We start from the raw sequence: 20,159 nt of genomic DNA, 5'->3' as shown, positions 1-20,159 counted from the left end.
CTGAAACTTAGAAAATATCCCATATGCTATTGCATGATGAACATCAACGTTCTCCTTTTGTGCATCTATTTTGGGCACTGAATATGGATGGGATCCTGTAGGAAAATGAGATGTTACCATAGCTTTAGGCCACAAAAAACCAGAATGCTGATGCTTGAACACTGAAAATGGCAGAACAAAGCTAAATGCTTCTGTACCTCCCTAACTCCTAAACAGAAAACTCTGCTTTGAGTTTACCAACTCTGTGCACTAAGAAGAGAAGGATGCTACCTCTGTTCATGCTAGGAGCAGAATTAAACATGAGTAGCCTGTGATCCTGTAACATGAGTCACAGTCTGGTGGTGGTCCAGCAAAATAATTAATGGTTGGCCCTGGCTGGCAACTAAGTCCACACCCAGTTGCTTGTTCACTTGCTCACTTCCCCACAGGGGATGGGAGAAAGAATCAGAAGAGCAAAAAAGCAAGACAACCTGTCAGCAGAGGTAGAAACAGTTTAATAGGTGAAGCAAAGCTGGGGGGGCAGCAAAGCAAAGTAAGGAACTGATCCACTGCTTCCCATCGGCAGGCAGATGTTTAGCCACTTCCTGGAAAGCAAGGCTTTAACATGCACAACAGTTACTTAGAAAGACAAATGCCATAGCTCTGAAAGTCCCCTCTTCCTCCTCCTTTCTCTCAACTTCTATTGCTGAACACAATGTCCTATGGTATGGAATATCCTTCTGGTCAGTTGAGGTCAGATGTCTTGGTTGTGTCCTCTCTCAACCCTGTGCATCGCCAACCTGCTTGCTTGGGGTGAGGAGGGGGGTCAGAGTGGGAGGAAGAAAAGGCCTTGACACTGCAAGCACTGTTCAGAAATAGCTCAACCACTGGTGTGTTATCAACACTTTTGCCACAAATCCAAAACATAGCGCCATGAGCTGCTATGAAGAAAATTAACAGAAACCTAGACAAACTCAGTATACTTAAGCATGTTAAAAGTGTGTAGAAATACCCAGTACCAGTAGAATACTGAATTCTCTATATTGTCAAGCCTCTGGATTTCATTTGGGATCTCTTCTATCTGGTAAATACTGATCTCAACCACTAGACCAGTCTTTTCCCCACTGATTTTGTAGGACTGTTCACATGTAGTGGATTGACCTGCCAGACTCCCACTCTCACTTATTCCCCCTCCTCAACAAGACAGGGAGAGAAAATAGGATGAAAAAGCTCATGCAACAAAATAAAAACAGGGAGATCACTTACTGATTACTTTCACAGGTAAAATAGACTTGACTTGGGGAAAATTAGTTTAATTTATTGCCAATTAAAATAGATTTAGATGGTGAGAAACAGAGACAAACACTAAAAGACCTCCCCTCGTGCCCCCTTTTTGCCAGGCTCAACTTTACTCCTTCACTCCTGACTCTTCTACCTCCTCTCCCCACCCCCAGCAGCACAGAAGGGCTAAGGAATGTGGGGCTGGGGTCAGTCCACACCGGTTCCTCTCTGATGCTCCTTCCCCCTCGTACTTCTCCCCTGCTCCAGCGTGGGCTCTCCACAGGCTGCAGGGAAATACCTGCTCCCCTGCTCTCCTCAACAGGCTGTGGGGGAATCTGCTGTGGCGCCTCCTCCTCCTTTTCTGACCTTGGTGTTTGCAGGGTTGTTTCTCACACTTTTTTCCCTCAGTCTTGCTGCATGTGCAGCATTTTGCCCCTTCCTGCAGACGCTTTCCCGGAGGCACCAGTGTGGCTGAGGGGCTACCCGAGCTGGCTGGCACTGGCTGTGTCCAGCACAGGGCTTCTTCCCCTGCCTCTCCCCACAGAATCTGCCCCTGCAGTCCCCCAGCTACCAAAACCTTGCCACTGACACCCAATACATGATTCATTTTAATGAAGATGAATGTTGGCTCGACTATTCAGTCCTGGAAGTTGCTTTGGGATAAACTTCCCTTAAAGTCCCTCTTTGTTTTTCCTTTCTCTTGACTGTTGCTTTCTGAGGCACAACACTATCAACTGTCCAGCTAAATGGAGTATAACCACACAGTGAGACAGTTTTCCAGGAGACATGTCACCATGTTTTCCCCTCCCAGTTATTTTATTTCTTTCTGTATCACAAAGCTTGTGCCTTTCCTCTCCTTCCTATTTACACTCAGAATACTTGCGCACCAAAGAATACTATGCTAAGTCCTTATGTTTGGGTCACGCCACCAGCTGAGCAGTCCATGCCTAGTGAGGAGGCAGGCACTCCACACCTGCCCAGCCTCACTTTGTCAGGCCGTTTGGAGACTTGAGTTGAGGTTACATTTGAGGCTTTCTATTTCATGACCAACAGTTCTTTGTTTTTGTTGTTTTTTTCACTGGTGGTTTATACTTTTTGCAAGTTCTACATGATTTTGAAGATACTTAATTGTCAGCATTTTTCACAGCTCTCATTGTAGGCACTAGAGATATATGACAACTAATGCTGTAGTTATAAAATCTAATCACTTTCTGTCTTGATCTGTGAATTCCTAAAAAAAACAATACCAGCAGGAAAACCAGAAACAGACAGAATGCTGAAAGGGGCCAAATCTTCTGCTGATGTCAAGGGGCATTACTATTGTCAATACAGATATATTTATACAAGCATTTATTTGGTCAAACCTATTTGTATTTGTCTGCTAGTATGGTTTTCATAGCCATAGTTCAATTCCAAAATCAAGACAGAAGAGCAGCATGCATTATTCCAAGCCCAAGAGACTGTCCATTGTTTCTTTCTGCCCCTTACTGGTATGAACTAAACCTTCTATTCGTACTTTACAGAGAACTAGTTCCCTTTATAATTAATTATACTTCATAAAATAAAGGACTTGATATAGTTAGCTAATGTAATTGTAGCTAACTCAGTCTTAAAAATTAACTGAAGTATCAGGTCTGAAAATGAAAACTTTAAAAATCACAAATAATTGTGTCCATAGCATATCTGGACCATATCAAGCGTACATTCTGCAGGTCACCACAGAAGTGGAAATCCCTGATGTGCTTTTGGTATTATTGATGAAGCAGAACTTCATCAGAATTTCAAACATCTACCCCTATTTATTGATCTTTAAATCACACTGCAGATTGAAAGATTATACATACGTTACACTCAATTCCGCTTATACTAGAAACCTTTTAGTATCCTATCTCATTTCACAAAATAAATAGTTATTACAGGTAAATGGAAAATATTGTACCTGGTGTAGCGAAATGAATAGTCCTTTCAAATTTTATAGATTTATGAAAAGGGAAAGGTGAGTAGTTTTTTACTTTCAAAGTATTACTGTTAGTTGAACAAAAATGAAGCCCTAAAATTGACAGCTAAGATACCAGTTAATGGAAAACTACAGTTTTAACAAAACATATGGACTGATACAGTTAAAAATAAATCATAATATGTGGCTTAAATTAACTTGTAACTTTTTAATATGTGGTTCTAGAAACTGCAGATTCAGGAACATGAAACGTGCAGACTCTGTCAACAGAGAGTTTACCCAATGGAATGCCTAGTTGCTGACAAGCAGAATTTTCATAAATCATGCTTCCGATGTCATCACTGTGGCAGTCAGTTAAGGTAAGAAGTAATTGCATGTTCACTCACAGAATTCTGCATTTGAATATAAATACAGACAGTGAAATTATTCAGCCTGTAGGATGTTGGGTTGACAGGGAGGTACCCTGGGTTCCCCTTTTCTTCTCTGATACTGATATCTGTGCTGTAATGTGGAACAAGTCCTTTAAATTCTCTTAAGAACTGCTTCACCCCAGTACCTTCCAAATTCTTCTGCATATTACTTCCTACTGACTGTTTCAGACCTTCAGGTGAGCTCATGAACCAGAAGCAGCAGACACAGAAACTTGGGTGGAATTAAAGACATCTGAACACAAACCAAATTTCCTCTCACTTTTCTTCATCCATAAAATTAGTGATGATGGTTCTCTGCATTAGGAAACCACTCTCGTAACCTTTATATGAAATGCAGTATTTATTGCTCTATCAGACTGCAAAGGCCAACAGTACTAATTTTAACACCTTTGAGGTTAGTTACACACATTTCCTTTACTTCATTTAAGAGAAGAATCCAAATATAATTAAACACAAATTTCTATAATTCTCACAAAGGCTAAAGAAAATTGGCACAGTATTTTCTCCACCTATTTTGTAGAAAAATAGAGGATTCAGTCTTTAATACTATGAAGAAAAAGGTCCCAACAACCCCAAAGTGCTGTGGAACATTCCTATTTGAAGCTTATGCTGTGCAACAACTGAATAAGCCCTTTCTTAAATCACAAATCATGGCTCTTCTCCTTCCTTTTGACTTTGAAATTGTATTGGAATTTGCAATTAAAGGTTTTAGATACTATTTTTGTGTGTGTGTGTTGTCAAAATTTGCCAATATATTGAATTTGCTCTCTTTTTGCTCTTCCTTTCTTTATATATACTGCCATGTAGGGGTACCGAAATACCAAGTGTAAAATTCATAGTAGATTTATGATATGTAAAAGTATAAAACAAATTTTCTTCCATTTGGCAGATTGGGAAATTATGCATCTCTCCATGGAAAAATATATTGTAAACCCCATTTTAAGCAGCTTTTCAAATCAAAAGGAAATTATGATGAAGGTTTTGGACACAAGCAGCATAAAGAATTATGGAATTCTAAAGATCAATGTAGCTCAGCTGGCAATATTCATGCTGAAGAAACAAATCCCATTAATAGTATACCTGTTGATCCTAAACCAATTACAGAAATTGATCAAGACTTGTACTCAGGTACTGAAGGTACTCATCCTGATATTTTGGATAATAATTTGAAAAAATCCACAGAAAGAGGTAAATTAAAGATGACATGGCCTCCTTCAACACATGATGCAACACTTAAGAAAACATTTTCTGTTGAAGAAGTGGCTAACATAAATAAGCCAAAGTGGCCCCCAGAAGGTATTGCTCAAGAAGGTTCTAGTTCACATACAAATAAACCTCTGTGCAATAAAAACGATCCTCAGGAAAAACATGCTGCGAGAGAACAAAATAAAAACAACACTGCAAATGCACAACAAAATCAACACTCATCCTTTAGCTCTCTGTCTGAAAAAGAAGATGCAAGTATCTGTAAAGCAAAGAAAAATGAAACAGGTAATAAGGGAAAAGATGAGGAAGCTGGGAATGTGCAAGATAAGCTGGATAAAACAGGAGGATTGCATAATAGGGAGGAAAGTGGAATGGATATTAATGAAGGTGATAATGTGATTGTGCATAGTGTTGGGAAGAAGAGAGAGAAAAAAATTAATGAAAATGATTATTCAGAAGTTGTACAGGTTACCAACATTGATGATGTAACAGTACAAAAGAATCACAAAAAATTCAGCTTGAATAATAATAACAATAACAATTATGCCACTTTTTCACATCTAAACATTTGTAGGCAGGAAACAACTCTCTCAGCTATGTCTAACCCAAAGACAGCATTAAGCCATGCAATTTGCACTGTATCACAGCATGCCTTTGCAAAGTTCGAAAATTGGTCTGGAAAGGAAGAAATATTTGAGATGTATGGATCTCATGAGAGCTATTCTAGCGATACTGTAACTGTTTCACAGGATGAACAGAACTCAGAAGATGAAAGTGCTGTTACCTCCAACAGTCTTGCTCAATTTAATAAAGATGCCACTTGTCAGAAGTCCTGTACTAATAGCACATTAGTTTTAAAGGAGGCAACTAATGCAACATTCCCTGTTGATACTGAGTTGGTATGCATTGAAGAAGAAACGAAATATGACAAAAACTTGAATAGTATTTTATCTGACACTCTGAAAACACCTTTTCTTAGAAAAGACAACTTGGTTTTACTCTGTGGTCTAATAGACTCAGTAGACATAACTAAAAATTCCTGCAGCCCATATTCAAAAGAACACGGGAATTATGATACAGAACTAAATTATATTAACGCATGTCAAGAAAGTGAAATAATCAAAGTGTCAAAGAATGACATAAACACAAACCTAGATTTACTGAGCTCAATATATACAACTGCTTCTTCATTCCAAGGCATGAAAGTAAAGTACAAACAGCTCACTGTAGAAGAACAAATTAAAATAAATAGATTATGTAACGAAAATGAATAAAACAGCTAAGTGATCGACTACATCTGTCACTCATTATAAAGTATGTCATAAATGGGTATTTCTTCAGGCCAGTTATTTTAGTCCTTCTCAACAAATTTAATATCTACAGATTACATATGAAAATTTGTATTATATACTGTCAATTACTTGGACTTTATTTACTTAGTTTTATTTAAGGCAATAAAGATGCATAAAATAGATTTTTTTTCAGTCTGTAATTAAAACAATTTGTCTCTCTATGTTCCTGAACATTGCGTAAAATATTTCACTATATGACTGTCCTGCAGAAATATAATAATTCAATTTTAGTGTTTATCATTTGTAACAAATTAAGATGTGAAGCACCCGGTGTGCACAAAACAAGAAAATATATTTCCATTGTTTTTTTCTTATGTATTGTTATTATTGTAACTGAGCTATTGCTCCATGACATATTATGTACATTTGTTGTGTTAGGTCATACTAGAAGATTTGGGGTTTGGTTGGGGTTTTTTTGGGTTTGTTGGTTGTTTGGGTTTTTTTCTTAATATTATGCAGTACTTGGTTTTAAATGGACCCATTACTGAATAGTAACCACAACTGGTCAATAGTACTGTTTTAATGTATTCCTAGAGCTGCTACTAAGGCATTATACTGTATGACAGAAAAAGAAATGTGTCAATTTTAACACATGAGAAAAAGAAACATCCTAGGCAGAGCTGGAACAAGGTTTGGGAACACTGCGAAATTAAAACTAGTGGTTGTTTCAGTAACTAATTTAAAGTAATTTTAACTGAAGCAGCTCTCCAGTTTCATATTTCAACCTGTACAAACTTATTCAGATTTAGCACTTTTTTCCTTAACGTTTATGGATTAACATTTGCTCTCTTAACACTATTCCAGCTTGCATGAAACAGCAACATATTATTTAACTGTTGGCAATGCATAATAAAAAAGCAGTTTACAAAAAAGTATTTTGTGAATTTTTTAAAATATTAATTTATACATATGATTTTTATTAAACAGTGTGAAATTCTTCATGTGATAATTAAACTAAAGTGTTTGTCAGTGACAAAGGGAAGGATAATCAAAGTTTTCAAAATAATTTCTGAAGTATCTGACAGAGACAGGTGTTTGGAGTAATTTACAGGAAAGACAGGTTGATGTTAAAACATTTAAGAAATTATTGTGCAGAGTTCTAGAACAAAATATTTGCTGCACTACAACCCATTGCCCAAAGCAACAGAATTGTGGGTAAGTGGGATATCCCTATGTGACTTCTATACCTACACAGAAACAACTATAACATATTCACTCACGAGAAAAGCTATACATAGTATTTCTTCCACAAGTGAAACCTCCTCTTTATGCATCATGTTTCACTCCTCCAAAGTATTCTCATGAAATGCAGAAATATAGAAAAGACCCCTTAAAATGAATGTTCTCAGAAGAAAAATTAGCCTTCATGCAAGGCACTCAGATACCACTGTATTTGATAACTTTGTTAAAAAGCATTAGCCTACACACCATTGTGAATATTTTAAAATTATTTTGGCAAGATGTCTCTCTCTTATTCCTTCTCCTCCCCCATCTGGTTGTAACCACAATAAATTATTTTTAAAAACCCAAGAGATTAATAAATAGATCTAAATGACTTTGCTTTTTTGAGTAGATAACACAACTAAAAATAACATCAACAAAATTCCTGCTAGGACAACAAAAAAAACTATCTCGGAAAATGCAAGCCCGAAGAATATCAATGGCATTTGTCTAAAATACTTAAAGCTCTGCACAGACAAAACTTTTAAATCTCTCCCATTCCCCAAAATTTCTTATTAGGTGTAAGATCAGTTTTGACTGTATTAGTGAGGCAAGAGGTGTGATCTTGAGGATGAAATTTTGGGTGTTTGTTTATGTGCACATACATAGGTGTGATTGTATGAAAGTTAATAATTCAAGTAAAAAGCTAATATGGTTGCAACATTTGTACCTGAAGTACATTTCTGTGCCAATTTTAATTCTACTGCATATGCTGATGAATTCAGACTTGTATCCTACAATTTAGAGGGGTGACAGTTATCAGTTATGATAATAAAAACTCATTTACTCCAAGAAATTAATGCCTGTGGAAATATCCTTACAAAATACAGACCTTTTGGCTTTCCCTAAACAAAATAAAAACACCACCAAAAGAGTCACAGAAAAAGTATGCTCCCTTTGGCCAGCTAGAGATGACTGAATTAAAGGCTTTGATGAAATAGAAAAAAGCAGGACTACAGGAAATTTTTTATTCCCAGAGGGAATAATATGTAAAGTCAACATACATAAATGACATGCCATATGGGGCAAATCTCCTTGGATATTCCATGATCCGGATTCTGTTTAGAGACTTCCTCTAGTGGACTCATTAGATTTTCACTCTCTCAGTGGGTGGCCTTTTTTCTTTTTCCAGTAGTGAGGATGAATGTTAAGGAAAAATTACAAGATATTGCATAATTATTTCTTTGAAACACAAGCCAGGTCTCCCATCATACTGTCTTGGAGTTCATAATTATAGAAATCATAAGGATGACACTCTGTAAACCCGTTCTGTAAAACTAATAGCCATGGGTAATATAAAATTGTAAAAGAATGTAGATTATCTGAAAGAAAAATGAAGTAGAGGAGCTCTTCAGAACTTCAGGCAAAAGCTTAGAGCAGGAGTAATCCGAGACAAGATAAGGCTGGAACTCACTGAGATGAGTGTCTGTCTTACCCCCTTTTCCATAGAAGGCAAAAGAGATGGGATATGGTGTATGCCTGAGTCACCCTAATGTATACATACATTACCACTACAGAATCCACACTCATATAGCAGCTGAAAGTGAGATTGGGATAAAAGCTTTAGCTAGAAAGTAGCAACCTTACAGATTTTCTTTAAATTAAATGCTAAATGAATAGTAACTCCGTAGCTGCCAAAAAGCCTCATGCATTTTGGTGAAACCTATGGGTTTATTTACCACAGCCAAGGAGCAGGTCTTCATGGTTTTAAAAGAACTAATGTCCATTAGAGCTGTACTTTTCTGAGAGAAAATTGTTATTCTAAGTTCAAATATCTTTAATTTAATCTCTAGGATTTCTAAGCTTTAGTACCCAAGTTTAAATAATGGGTCATTAGTTTGTAAAAGTCACATTCTGTGAGAAGAGTCTTGATAGCTCCTGGGAGGAATCAGGGTCCCAAAACTCCCCTTCTCTCAGCAGGATAACTTCCTCTGGCTACTCCTAGCTTTCACCCCTTAGCTCATGGGCGGGATACTTTGCAATGCCTAGAATTGGGACCTCACAGTCATGGAGGGCAGAACTGATCTATTTCCAGCACAGCTGCAGCCAAGCACTGTTCCACAGCAACACTGTACTGAGAAGCAGCAGTGAAATGAAAATTCTCCACATCATTATTTAGTACAGGAGATGTCCAGTCTCAGAAGTCTATTTTCACTAGGTATTACTGGCTAGTGAAGATGTTCTACTGCTTTTAGAACACAGCATGGTTCATGTATTCTTGTATACTCAAAAGCACCAATTAGAGATATTAAAGAGCCTGATTTAATGTCTTGTTAAGGAGCTTCTGAATTGCTAGGCCAGCACTGGACTTTAGAGGACTTCTAAATTTGCAGTCCCTTTGCAGCTTTATTAACATAATTGGCACGAAGACTTACTTAGAGCTACTTATATTGTTTTTATAGATGCAGCATATCAGCTGATCCCTTTGGAGTCTTTGTAGAGTCAGGGGCATCCTCAAAACTATAGAGGCACCTAAATAACACTTTTACTATACTGCTGAAGTGGACTCCTGCTATGTAAAGGACTCGCTGAAAGCAAATGCTTGATTACTGAAAAAAGTGTACTTACCTTGTCTGTCTTCTGTTAAAAATTTATATCCTTCATACATATTAATAGGCGCATTTACACTAGTATCTTAGAAGACATAGTGCTCAGCATGGACATCAAAACCATGCCAAGGATCTGCCTTATTCTAACAGAGCATTTCTTGCAATATCCCTTCCCTAAATAATTATAGTTCAGGCCTTATTTTCAAAGTGCAAGATAATTGTCAGAATTACTTATATAAGATTTGGGTCACTTCAGTCAAGTACACCTCCAACTGTTAGGTATAATTGCAAAAACATTAAGTACCCTGGGTATACTCACAAAAACAGGAAAACATGAGGTAAAAAAGAGACAGATTAAAACCTTTGTCTCTCTTCATGCTTTCATCCATTAAGAGGCATCTAAGTTAAGTCCTTTGGGTGAACTTTACTGACTTCCACAAGCAGCATTTCACCTTGTATGTGGGCTACGTTTGATGATTTTGACATGAAAAGCATTTTTAAATGTTTTAAAGAGAGGAACCGTGTTAAAATTGGCTTAGGAACATAATCAGAGTGACCTTACTTTTGGGGTTTCTAAAGCATGAAATGACAATTTAACCATGAGAGATCTGAATTTTCAGTATAGTCCTTAAACAAAAAATAAGGCAGCTGTGTACTGCTTCAGGAAAGGAGGTGAGAAATTCAGTCTTAGGTCTCCATGGAACTATTTCTTATACATTCCTCACCTCCTCTCTCTTAGGGTAGAGTGAAGGGAAGAGTAAAAGAGGATAAAGTCTTCACATATATTATGAATGTGTTTTTCATTAACTGAGTACAATTGTATTAAAAACAGACATGAAAAATCTACTACATATTTGGAGCAGGTGATTTTCAAAATCTCATAATCTGGTTATATAAAAAAAACCCTAGAAAATTTTCAAAGGGACATCTACATGATGACAGCTAATTTCAAATCCTTTTGGCTCTCAACACTGTAACCATCACTATCAGTATCCATTTAAAATTACTTTTAGACTGATGTAATAATACACGTGACAGTTGCTGACAAGGAGTAATATTCTATCACAACAAGTACTTATGAAAAAGCCATTCCTTCCCCACAGAAACAGCATATTCCAAACAGAAAAGAAGGCTTTTTTCCAGTCATCCTTAGTGTAGGAAAAAAAAAAAAAGACTAAATACTTCATTTCATGATAAAGAAGGTGACTTCTCAACAAAAAAGGAAGATGACTTCTCAGTACAAAAGGTGAAATAGTTAAAAACTTAGGCATGAATGGAGGTATAGCTGTACCATGAGGCGATGGAACAGTAGAGTACTTCAGTATACTGTTCAGTAAATTAGATGTGATGTCATCTTAACTGTAATACTGGTGCACATATTATTACAAAAAGAATAATCTATAAGAAAGAGTTTCTTACCACTTAGAATATGCTTCCAGTTTCTCTCTGTGATCACAGTTAAGAGCTCTACAGGATATTAGATAAAAAGGAAGAAATAGAAAGCTATGAATGTATAGCTGGACACAAAAAGTAATTTTGCAGTTTCAATCTTAAGAGACTTTGTACAGCTTTTCATAAAGCAATATTAGAGTGGGAACAGCACATACAGAGTATCATATACTGTTTAGAATCTCTTTTTCTTTATTGTCTCCTATAAGCTGCTGTTCTAATTTACTAGGACAGTACTCTTGTATTGAAGGCTACAGATTGAGTCTTGGTGGCTTTGACAGAGGAAACTATTTTGCCAGGGTGGGCAGTGGTTTTTATGTGCCTGGAAAGAAGGTAATGAAAAGTTGCTTTAACAGGCTCTGGCAGCTATCCATGCTGACAGCATGCCATAAAACAGAAACAGTACGGACTCAGCTTCTTGGGCCAAAATGTGAAGCCTAAATCGTTTTCTTCAAAACACGGTATTATGACAACAACCAAGAATACCTTTATATGTTCCTGGAGGCATCATGATATGAAAAACTGGCTAATAATATATGGCAAACTATACTTGAAAATACTAATGTTATAAACTAAAATACTGCAGAGTACTCCAGTGTGTGTGTGTATATATATATATATATATATATATATTTTTTTTTTTTTAAAGAAAGTATATGTGCACTATAGACAGCAAGACAGGAAAATGAGGAAAAAAATGAATAGGGATAATTTACCTTATTTATGAAAGCCTGTGTGAGAAAACTCAGCTTTGTAAATTCTTCCAAATAGTTCCAACAAATTCAGTGAGGCTGGGATTAGGTCTCCAAACATTTATGTTCTATGATCACTTTCAACACTACTGCACAGCACTCCAGAAAACAAACCATTTTCTTTAACCAGCTACAAAATTTATCATCACCTCTGAGAGACAGAGATGACAGAGCAATAAACAGCATTATGTTTCTGTGCTCTGACTATTTCCATTTGATAAAGTAAATTATTATGGTCAAATATTCTCGAGAAAGTTGAAAGAAGCCATGAAGACAATCTGCATTTGCCAGTTCTCTGCTAGCCCCAGAACAGAGACATACATTTATTTATATGGTCACTCTTTTCTCCACCAAGTTTATCCAAGTGAAGGACTTCATCAACACCATCTCCCAAATACATAAGATAAATAATGTATGAATAAAAAAAAAAAATCCCTTAAGTGCATACAGTCACCCTAATCCAAACAGTTTTTAATTTTCTATTGTAACCACTGTAAAGATTTTTGTCTTAGGGAAAATTTCCTGTGCTAACTTCACATCTGTTCAGTAAACTTCTTGTAAAATACTAAGGAACTGCTGTTTCACTGGGGATGTTCGATATCATCAAACTATCACTGTATCTTGACAAAGAGACATTCAGTAACACAGATCCTTGTATGAATTTGTTTGCAGCTGAAGTTCAGGTGCTGATATTGCCCCTGTTAAGACACTAACAGGTATCAATCTGGAACTTGTTCCATCTAGAAACTCAAAACCAGAAAGACAGAAAATAGAATTAACCATGGGGAGTTTCTTTGTTGGCATTGACTAAGAGTATTGTGCTTATAATGTCCTGTCTAGAAAAGGTCTTCTGAACTGATCAACAACCTGCATGTGAATGCAGGAAACCTGCACTCAGTGCCAGAGTGGAATTACCACAATCCTGTTTAGGAGTTTCAAATTAACATTCAGTGAGAACTTCCTAGCAACGCTTTTTTTCTAATGAAGACTAGGCTACATAGAAAAGGTGGCTAGTAGATGAAATTCTGCAACTCCTGTACTGTTACCGAGTTTGTTCCACTTGTATGTACATCTATTACTATATTTACTAACATATACATTACTGATTCATTATTATAGTCACATAATTTCTAAAAATTAATAATAATTCACAGGGTCATGAAATAAGGTCAAATGGACAACCTTAAACAACCTTCAGTGTTCCTTTAATATATTTACTGAGGACATACATACATATGTGCCAAATGCAATTACAATGGTTGGGTTCTAGAAATTCAGAATCTGGATCCACTTGAAAGGTCTGAAAACTGTTAAGGTCAGCACCAAAATGTCATGCTTTATGGACTGTTGGACTTCTAAGTTTTATAATATTAGGAATAATTCCTCCTAATAATAATTCCTAGTATTAGGAATAATTCCTCCTAATATTAGGAATAATTCAAGTTTTGGAATGATAAAAAATTCTAGAAACTTCTATAATTATTCTTTAAATCACATTAAATACTTTGGTGGAGCAGAAAAGACACCAATATGTGTCAGGGGTGACTTTTGTAAATGACACACTCCTACTTGAGTAATATTATCCTGCTAAGCTGTGATGCTAAAATCTGTGCTTTATTCTATCCCACACTGTCATGCATCATAGAATCATGAAAACATAGACTGGTTTGGGTTGGAAGGGACCTTCAAGATCATCTAGTTCCACCCCCCTGCCATGGGCAGGGACACCTTCCACTAGCCCAGGTTGCTCAAAGCCCCGTCCAACCCGGCCTGGAACACTGACAGGGAGGGGGCAGCCACAGCTGCTCTGGGCAACCTCTGCCAGTGTCTCACCACCCTCACAGGAAAGAATTTCTTCCTTATACCTCATCTAAATCTTCCCTCTGTCAGTTTAAAACCTTGTTACCCCTTGTCCCATCCCTACATTCCCTGATGAGGCATCCCTCTCCACCTTTCCTGTGAAAGACATGTCTTAATTGTAGGAAAAGGTAATACCATTCTAGTAATAGTCTTGCACACTTGCTGTTTAAAAAATGCTGGTTTCAATTGCTTATAATTTTGTATGATGTTATCTATTTGGGTTGAAGCTTTCTGCACATAGGAAATGACAGACAGACTGATTTCTTTTTAAAGCTTTACTGAAAAGGCTTCCTCCATTTCCAAGAAAAACATCTGGTAAGGGTATAGAATTTTGCCCATGCTAAAAAATATCTTTCAGTTGAATAAACTTAAATCAATCTAGCGCCTCAATTTTTATATGGTTCTATTTTGACTATATTTACAATATAGATTTCAATTGCAACATCTCACATTATTTTTTTTATGGTACAGATCATGTCCTGGTGATATATAGCTAGCAGAATGCTTTTAGGACTTCTTTCTGAATTGCTGCAGCAGCTAGAAGATACACAGGAGATTGTAATCAATAAGGCCTGAGGTCATATTTTTAATAATTCAATAAATCAAAGTATTAAATAATTGTGCAAGTAGCAGGATTCATCCATTCTACGCTCTGAATAAGGTAAGAGTCCTAAGAAAAACACCATGCAATCACAAAATTAAAGACTATCAGACAGCTTTTGAGTTCAGGCATTCTCACTTTCAAACTTAACGTTCGTTTAATGTAATATGTCTGTATGCATATAAATAGGTAGATACTCATGTATACATAAGTAGAACCACAAGCAATCAGCAAATTACTGTGACACCAGCAGTGTATATATAGAACTAGCAACATCAGTACCACTAAATTGCTTTGTAATCTGGTGGCTTCACTTTTTCCCTTCATTCTTTCTAACTATATACTTCATTTTTTATTTTATCATTGCTCTGCTTGCATTACAAGCTCTTTGGGGCTGCGACGATGGACAACTTTTTCTTCCAGGTGATAAGCAAAAGGACACAGGCTTCTTCTTTCTTTATTTTGAATAAATTTTGGCAGCAATGTCCTCAAGCCCCTTCCTAGGCAGACATCCTTATCCATATGGATGCCACAAACAGAAACAGTAATTTTTCTTAAGACGCTCTTCAATGAAAATAAGGGTGATAGAACCAGGCCGGTGTGTCAGTCATAAAATAGTACCAGTGATGACAATTCCGACCTTTGCAGTGCTAGCACCAAGGGACATGAATCCTGAATTCTGGGAGATGTGTCCTTTAAGAAAATGCAATTTAATATCAAGTCACATTCATCTGCTGGTCACATCTCCTTGCTGGTTAGCAAATCAAATGACATCTTTATCAGATGACACAGAACCAAGATCTCTGGTTTCTGAATAGCAATTGCCAAATAATCCTGCAAGAGCCTGAAAAGGAAAATTGCATGCAAAATTATAAAATAAATGAAAACATTAATCATGATTAAAGAGAACCACATTGATTTTTGCCAGCTGGATTCAGGCACGACTGTGATGTGAAGGCTCTTTTCTCTTGGTTAACCCAGTTGAGAGCTGGATTAATTTTTTTAATAATTTCTTAGGTAATAGTGAAAATGTTTGTTAAAACAAATGATCCACCACAAAATTAAATTTGGGGTGGTGAACAATAAAATCTCTAGTATATTAAAAACAAAGATAAAAATACCTAAATTGACTGGACCAGTGGACAAAAAAACCCAGTTCTTTCTATGTCCTCATCACTCATGCAAAGCAGAATTGCTTGGATCTGAAAACACGCTCCACCACTCATCCCTTCCTCAACACAAAAGGCCAATTTTACATCACTGTTCAAGGCAGTCGCAAGGAAATATGTATTTGTGGAGTCTTTAAATATTTCTAAGCATATTCATTATGTTCATAGTGACATTGCTATGAAGGACACTATATAAATGGAAGCTGCTGCTTGCAACTGATTGCTTCAGATAAACAAACATCTTGAAGGACTCACCGAGAACACAAAGGAAGTTGCTTTGCTTTGTTTATGGGGAGATTAGCTCTCTTAGGCTGACATAATAGATGGCAGATAAAATAACCAAAGGAAATACTTCTTTATGCAGTGTGAAATCAGATCACAATGCACTTCCAGAAGAGATCATGTGAGCAAACTCTTTGGGGCAAGAACTTTGTTTCCTTACTTGTCTATGTAACACCTAGCACATAACTGGGATTTGCATCTCACAACATACATCTACATAATATTAACAAATGGGTTACCAAATGAGGTTAAATAACAGTAGCAAATTGTAATGCATTTAAAAAGAATCAGATATTCCTCCCACAGATCTGTGAAGGCAGTGCTCCATCTATGCATCAGTTAAATATTCAAATCCTACCAAAAGGGAGGAGTGAAATAATGTTTATCTCTAAAAGGTTATTTTACAGTTTGATGTAAAGAATCTGCTGATACACTATGCCTCACAGAAGATCTCAATTAATACATTGTTTGCCTTCAAACACTAACTGCCAATACACAGCGAGGACAGTTGACCCCAACTGACTGAAGGGATATTCCATGCCACGCGAGGTCCTGCTCAGCAATAAAAGCTGGGGAAAAGGAGGGGTGGAGGGGACATTCATAGTTACAAAACTTGTCTTCCAAAGCAATCACAGTATGTACTGACGTCCTGCTTCCCAGGAAGTGGCTGGATGCCTGCTTATGGGAAATAGTGAAACAGTTCCCTCTTTTAGTTTGCTTATGCACGTGAGCTTTGCTTTTCTTATTAAATTGCCTTTATCTCAACCCTCAGGCTTGTCTAAATTATTTTCTGCCTTTGTCCAGTTGAGGAGGCAGGGGAGAGAGCACCTGGGTGGACAATCTGGCCACTAGCCAAGGTCAACTCACCGCAGTGGGGAATATCCACAGTATTTCACAATTTGGAGGTTTTGTCAGTCTGGAGATGATTTTGTTTTCTGGTATCCCTCCTGAACATCAAACCCATATTGTAATTATTCCTCTTAGGAAGTTGGTCTGGGATAGACTCAGCTATTTACTGCCCATACAATTATTTCCTAGTAATCAAAAATGTGACTCATGTCAGAGAGCAGTAGCAGGTAATGATGTAATTTATGTATGTCTACAGGTAAAGCCTTCATCTGAAAAAAATGGGAGCAGGGCATTAAGAGATGAAGAAGGCAGATGAATCAGTGGAGAAAAGACTAGATGAAGCATAAAAAATCTGAAGATTTGATGTTTAGTATAATCAGTCTCCAGCTGGATGCACAGTTAATATCAAAACATAACACTAAGACGCCACTTACTGCTACCTACATTAGCAAAATATCAACTCCCTGTGAGGTGAATCTCTCCAGAACCAATAAATTTCTTATCTATAAAAAGATAGCAGAGAGATGAAAAAAGTAAAATGCCTGCATGAAGTCATGAACAGAACAGGTGGAAACATCTTATAACTGGGAGTGCAAACCACTTTGTTTAATTGGGGAACCACCTGGATCCACAAAGACTTTCTGGATGGAGATGGAGTAATTTTTCAAAGCATGCACATTGTTAGTAGAAAGCAGAACCTCTCCTAAAACCTGAGGTTAAAGAACGAAGGAGATACAGCAACTGCATTGCTTTTTTCAGTGTTGAATTTCAGCATCATTCCTACTGTCTGCCAAGGTCCCCAATACCAGCACTCAGACCACAGTTCATACCTTGCTGGCAGTCTTAACAGCTAAAACCGTGATTTAGTAGGTGTGATTCCTGACTTCTTCTGTCACCCCTAGAAGCCTGTTGATCCAGGACAGAATGGACTCCTGCTGAAATTGCTATATGGGGATTATATTTCTTATACTGTTTCTGCTGTGAATAAGAGTAGTTCAGCTCCTGTTAGTACTTTCCAAAAATACTATATTGTTTACCAGAAAGAACTGTCAAACTCTTCTGCCTTATGAGAGTGAAGGCTAAATTACAGTTTTGTGGGCTAAACCAATCTATGCAATTTTACTGGGATAAAAAAAAAAACCCAAACCAAACAACCAGCTTACCAAAGTACTAAGAGCCCTACTAGATTTTAGAAAATGTTACGCATACTATAAAGCACTTTAATGAACAGGCCCGTATTTCAGGTGTGCTGCTTTCTGTTTCCCATGTTTTCTACAATTACTCCACCAACTATTTGGTGCTTCTACGCCTGTAACAAGTCTCCCTCTGAAAAGTTTTGCCTCATCAACAGGATGTTTAGCTGTTATGTGGTATATTGTCTTTCTATTTGTAACAATTTGGTCCAGCACTTTTGAAAAATTGTCTGAAGATATATTACTTTTTTTTTTTTTCATTTTTAGCTAAACTGCTGGTTTATCCTGGCAAGTAATGATTAGTTACCTTACACACTGAGTTGTGTATATGCTTGCGAAAAGCTGCTGTTGAACCTTCAAGGCTACTCTTTTTTTAACACGAAAATAATGTTCAGACAGGATATCTGAATTTGTTTACATTTTTAGCTAAAGTTTAAAATATTAAGAATAATGACATTTATGTTCTAGTTACTATGAAAGAGCTTCACTTATGAGGATTATTTCTCATATTTCCTCCTTCTTTGCCAGAATTATAAAGTTATAACTGTGCAACACTTTAGTTAGTTCTGCAACATCTATAAAACCGTCAACAGTAAATAAAGTATATTTGTTGTTTTTTTCCAAGATAAAGATATGGCTGACATCAAATGTTGAAAACCCCACCTGCTTTTACAAAGAGTAAAAAACCTCATACTTTCTGAGTATAAAATACTAACAACACTGTACTTTCTCAAGGCTTGAGGTGGCTCCTGAACGAATAAAACCAATCTGCTAGAAGAAAGACATCTCTGACTGAGCTATTGCACAGTGTCTAAATCTGTAAGCATTTAAAACATTTATTTCCTTCCAAACAAAAGTGGGTGTATTCAGTGATCACAGCAACACAGTAAACTCAAATGTATCATTGCCACCAAAAAAAAGGTAAACTGTTGAAGAGTGGGAGGAAAAATCTGACGCTGTAGTGGATCAGTCTCACCAGAATAAAATTGGCATTAAACAGTTGCTATGAAAGGAAAGGGCATGACTTTCAGGTTGTTTAACACTAGTAGCAGTTCTGAACTCAGCAAAGATGAGGGTACCCTCATGATGCTCATGTTTATTTCTTCTTCCTCCTTGAGGATCCACTTGAGGTAATTTTTATCTTTGCTAACATGCGTTTCTACCTTTCTCTTTCTTCACTGGTCTGCAGCTCCAATTCACCTGAATTTACTCTCTGTTGCCTTTTAGATAATTCAGATACTATTTCTTTGCTACCCCCAAACCCAGTTTTGTCTAGCTCCAGGCCTGCATTTCTTTATCTTATGATGGGTAAGGCATCAGTACCAAGTCTGTGCCCCTTCCCTTATCACCTTATGCCAGTACTCCTCTCTGGTGCATCCCAGGTCTTCACTTCCCCAGGGAGTGAAGACTTTGCTACGCCACTAGGCCTGCACACCTCAGCGCTACATCACTGTGGTTAGGGTGCAAAAGACCTCATTCCGCATAGAGTAATTGGGATGCAAAACTAGGGTTGTGCCCCATAAACAACTGTAAGCCAGAGACACCGGGGTCTCCGGCAAAATTGCTGCTATAGCTGAACCAAGTAAAACATGGGTGCAGGCAGGTCAGGCACAGCCAGGGGGACAAGCCTCAGTTCTGAGGCCTTATAAACTCATTACGCGCCTCACAGCGCAGCGCCAGCCGTGGCGGCAGAGGGCACCGGAGGGCCCACGCGGGGCGGCGCGGCACACCCACACCGCAGCGCGGCAGCTCTTAAGGACGCGGTCCCCTGCCCGCCGCGGCGACGCCAAGGTCGGCGGCAGGCAGCCGCCGCGGGGATGTTGCCGGCGGACGCGGTTTCAGCCCCGCGGCATTCTGCCGGAAAAGATACATCTCCTCCCTCTTTAAATTTTATTTTGAACAAAGCGCCTCTGCTTGAAGCTCGATGTTGCTGTGCACGCGAGGGAAGGGCGACGCGCGCTTCCCACCTGAACGGCCGGCCCTCAGCCCCGCTCCCGTTTTCCGGAGCAGCTGGGGAAGGGCGAGACC

General features: G+C 37.7%; 1 protein-coding gene across 1 annotated transcript in view; it reads left to right on the top strand.

The window, feature by feature from the left end:
* The window catches only part of XIRP2 (xin actin binding repeat containing 2), a 119,235-nt gene extending 112,682 nt beyond the window's left edge, over nucleotides 1-6,553 (top strand). Inside the window, exons 10-11 of the mRNA XM_026852448.1 lie at nucleotides 3,443-3,576; nucleotides 4,538-6,553. Of these exons, the coding sequence (XP_026708249.1) occupies nucleotides 3,443-3,576; nucleotides 4,538-6,128 (1,725 nt within the window). The 3' untranslated portion in view covers nucleotides 6,129-6,553. The remainder of the gene's footprint in view (nucleotides 1-3,442; nucleotides 3,577-4,537) is intronic.
* Nucleotides 6,554-20,159: the final 13,606 nt, after the last annotated feature.

Source organism: Athene cunicularia, assembly GCF_003259725.1.
Source record: "Athene cunicularia isolate RWA chromosome 7 unlocalized genomic scaffold, athCun1 chr7_part1, whole genome shotgun sequence".
Classification (NCBI taxonomy): domain Eukaryota; kingdom Metazoa; phylum Chordata; class Aves; order Strigiformes; family Strigidae; genus Athene; species Athene cunicularia.
This window is presented reverse-complemented; position numbering and strand designations above follow the sequence as displayed.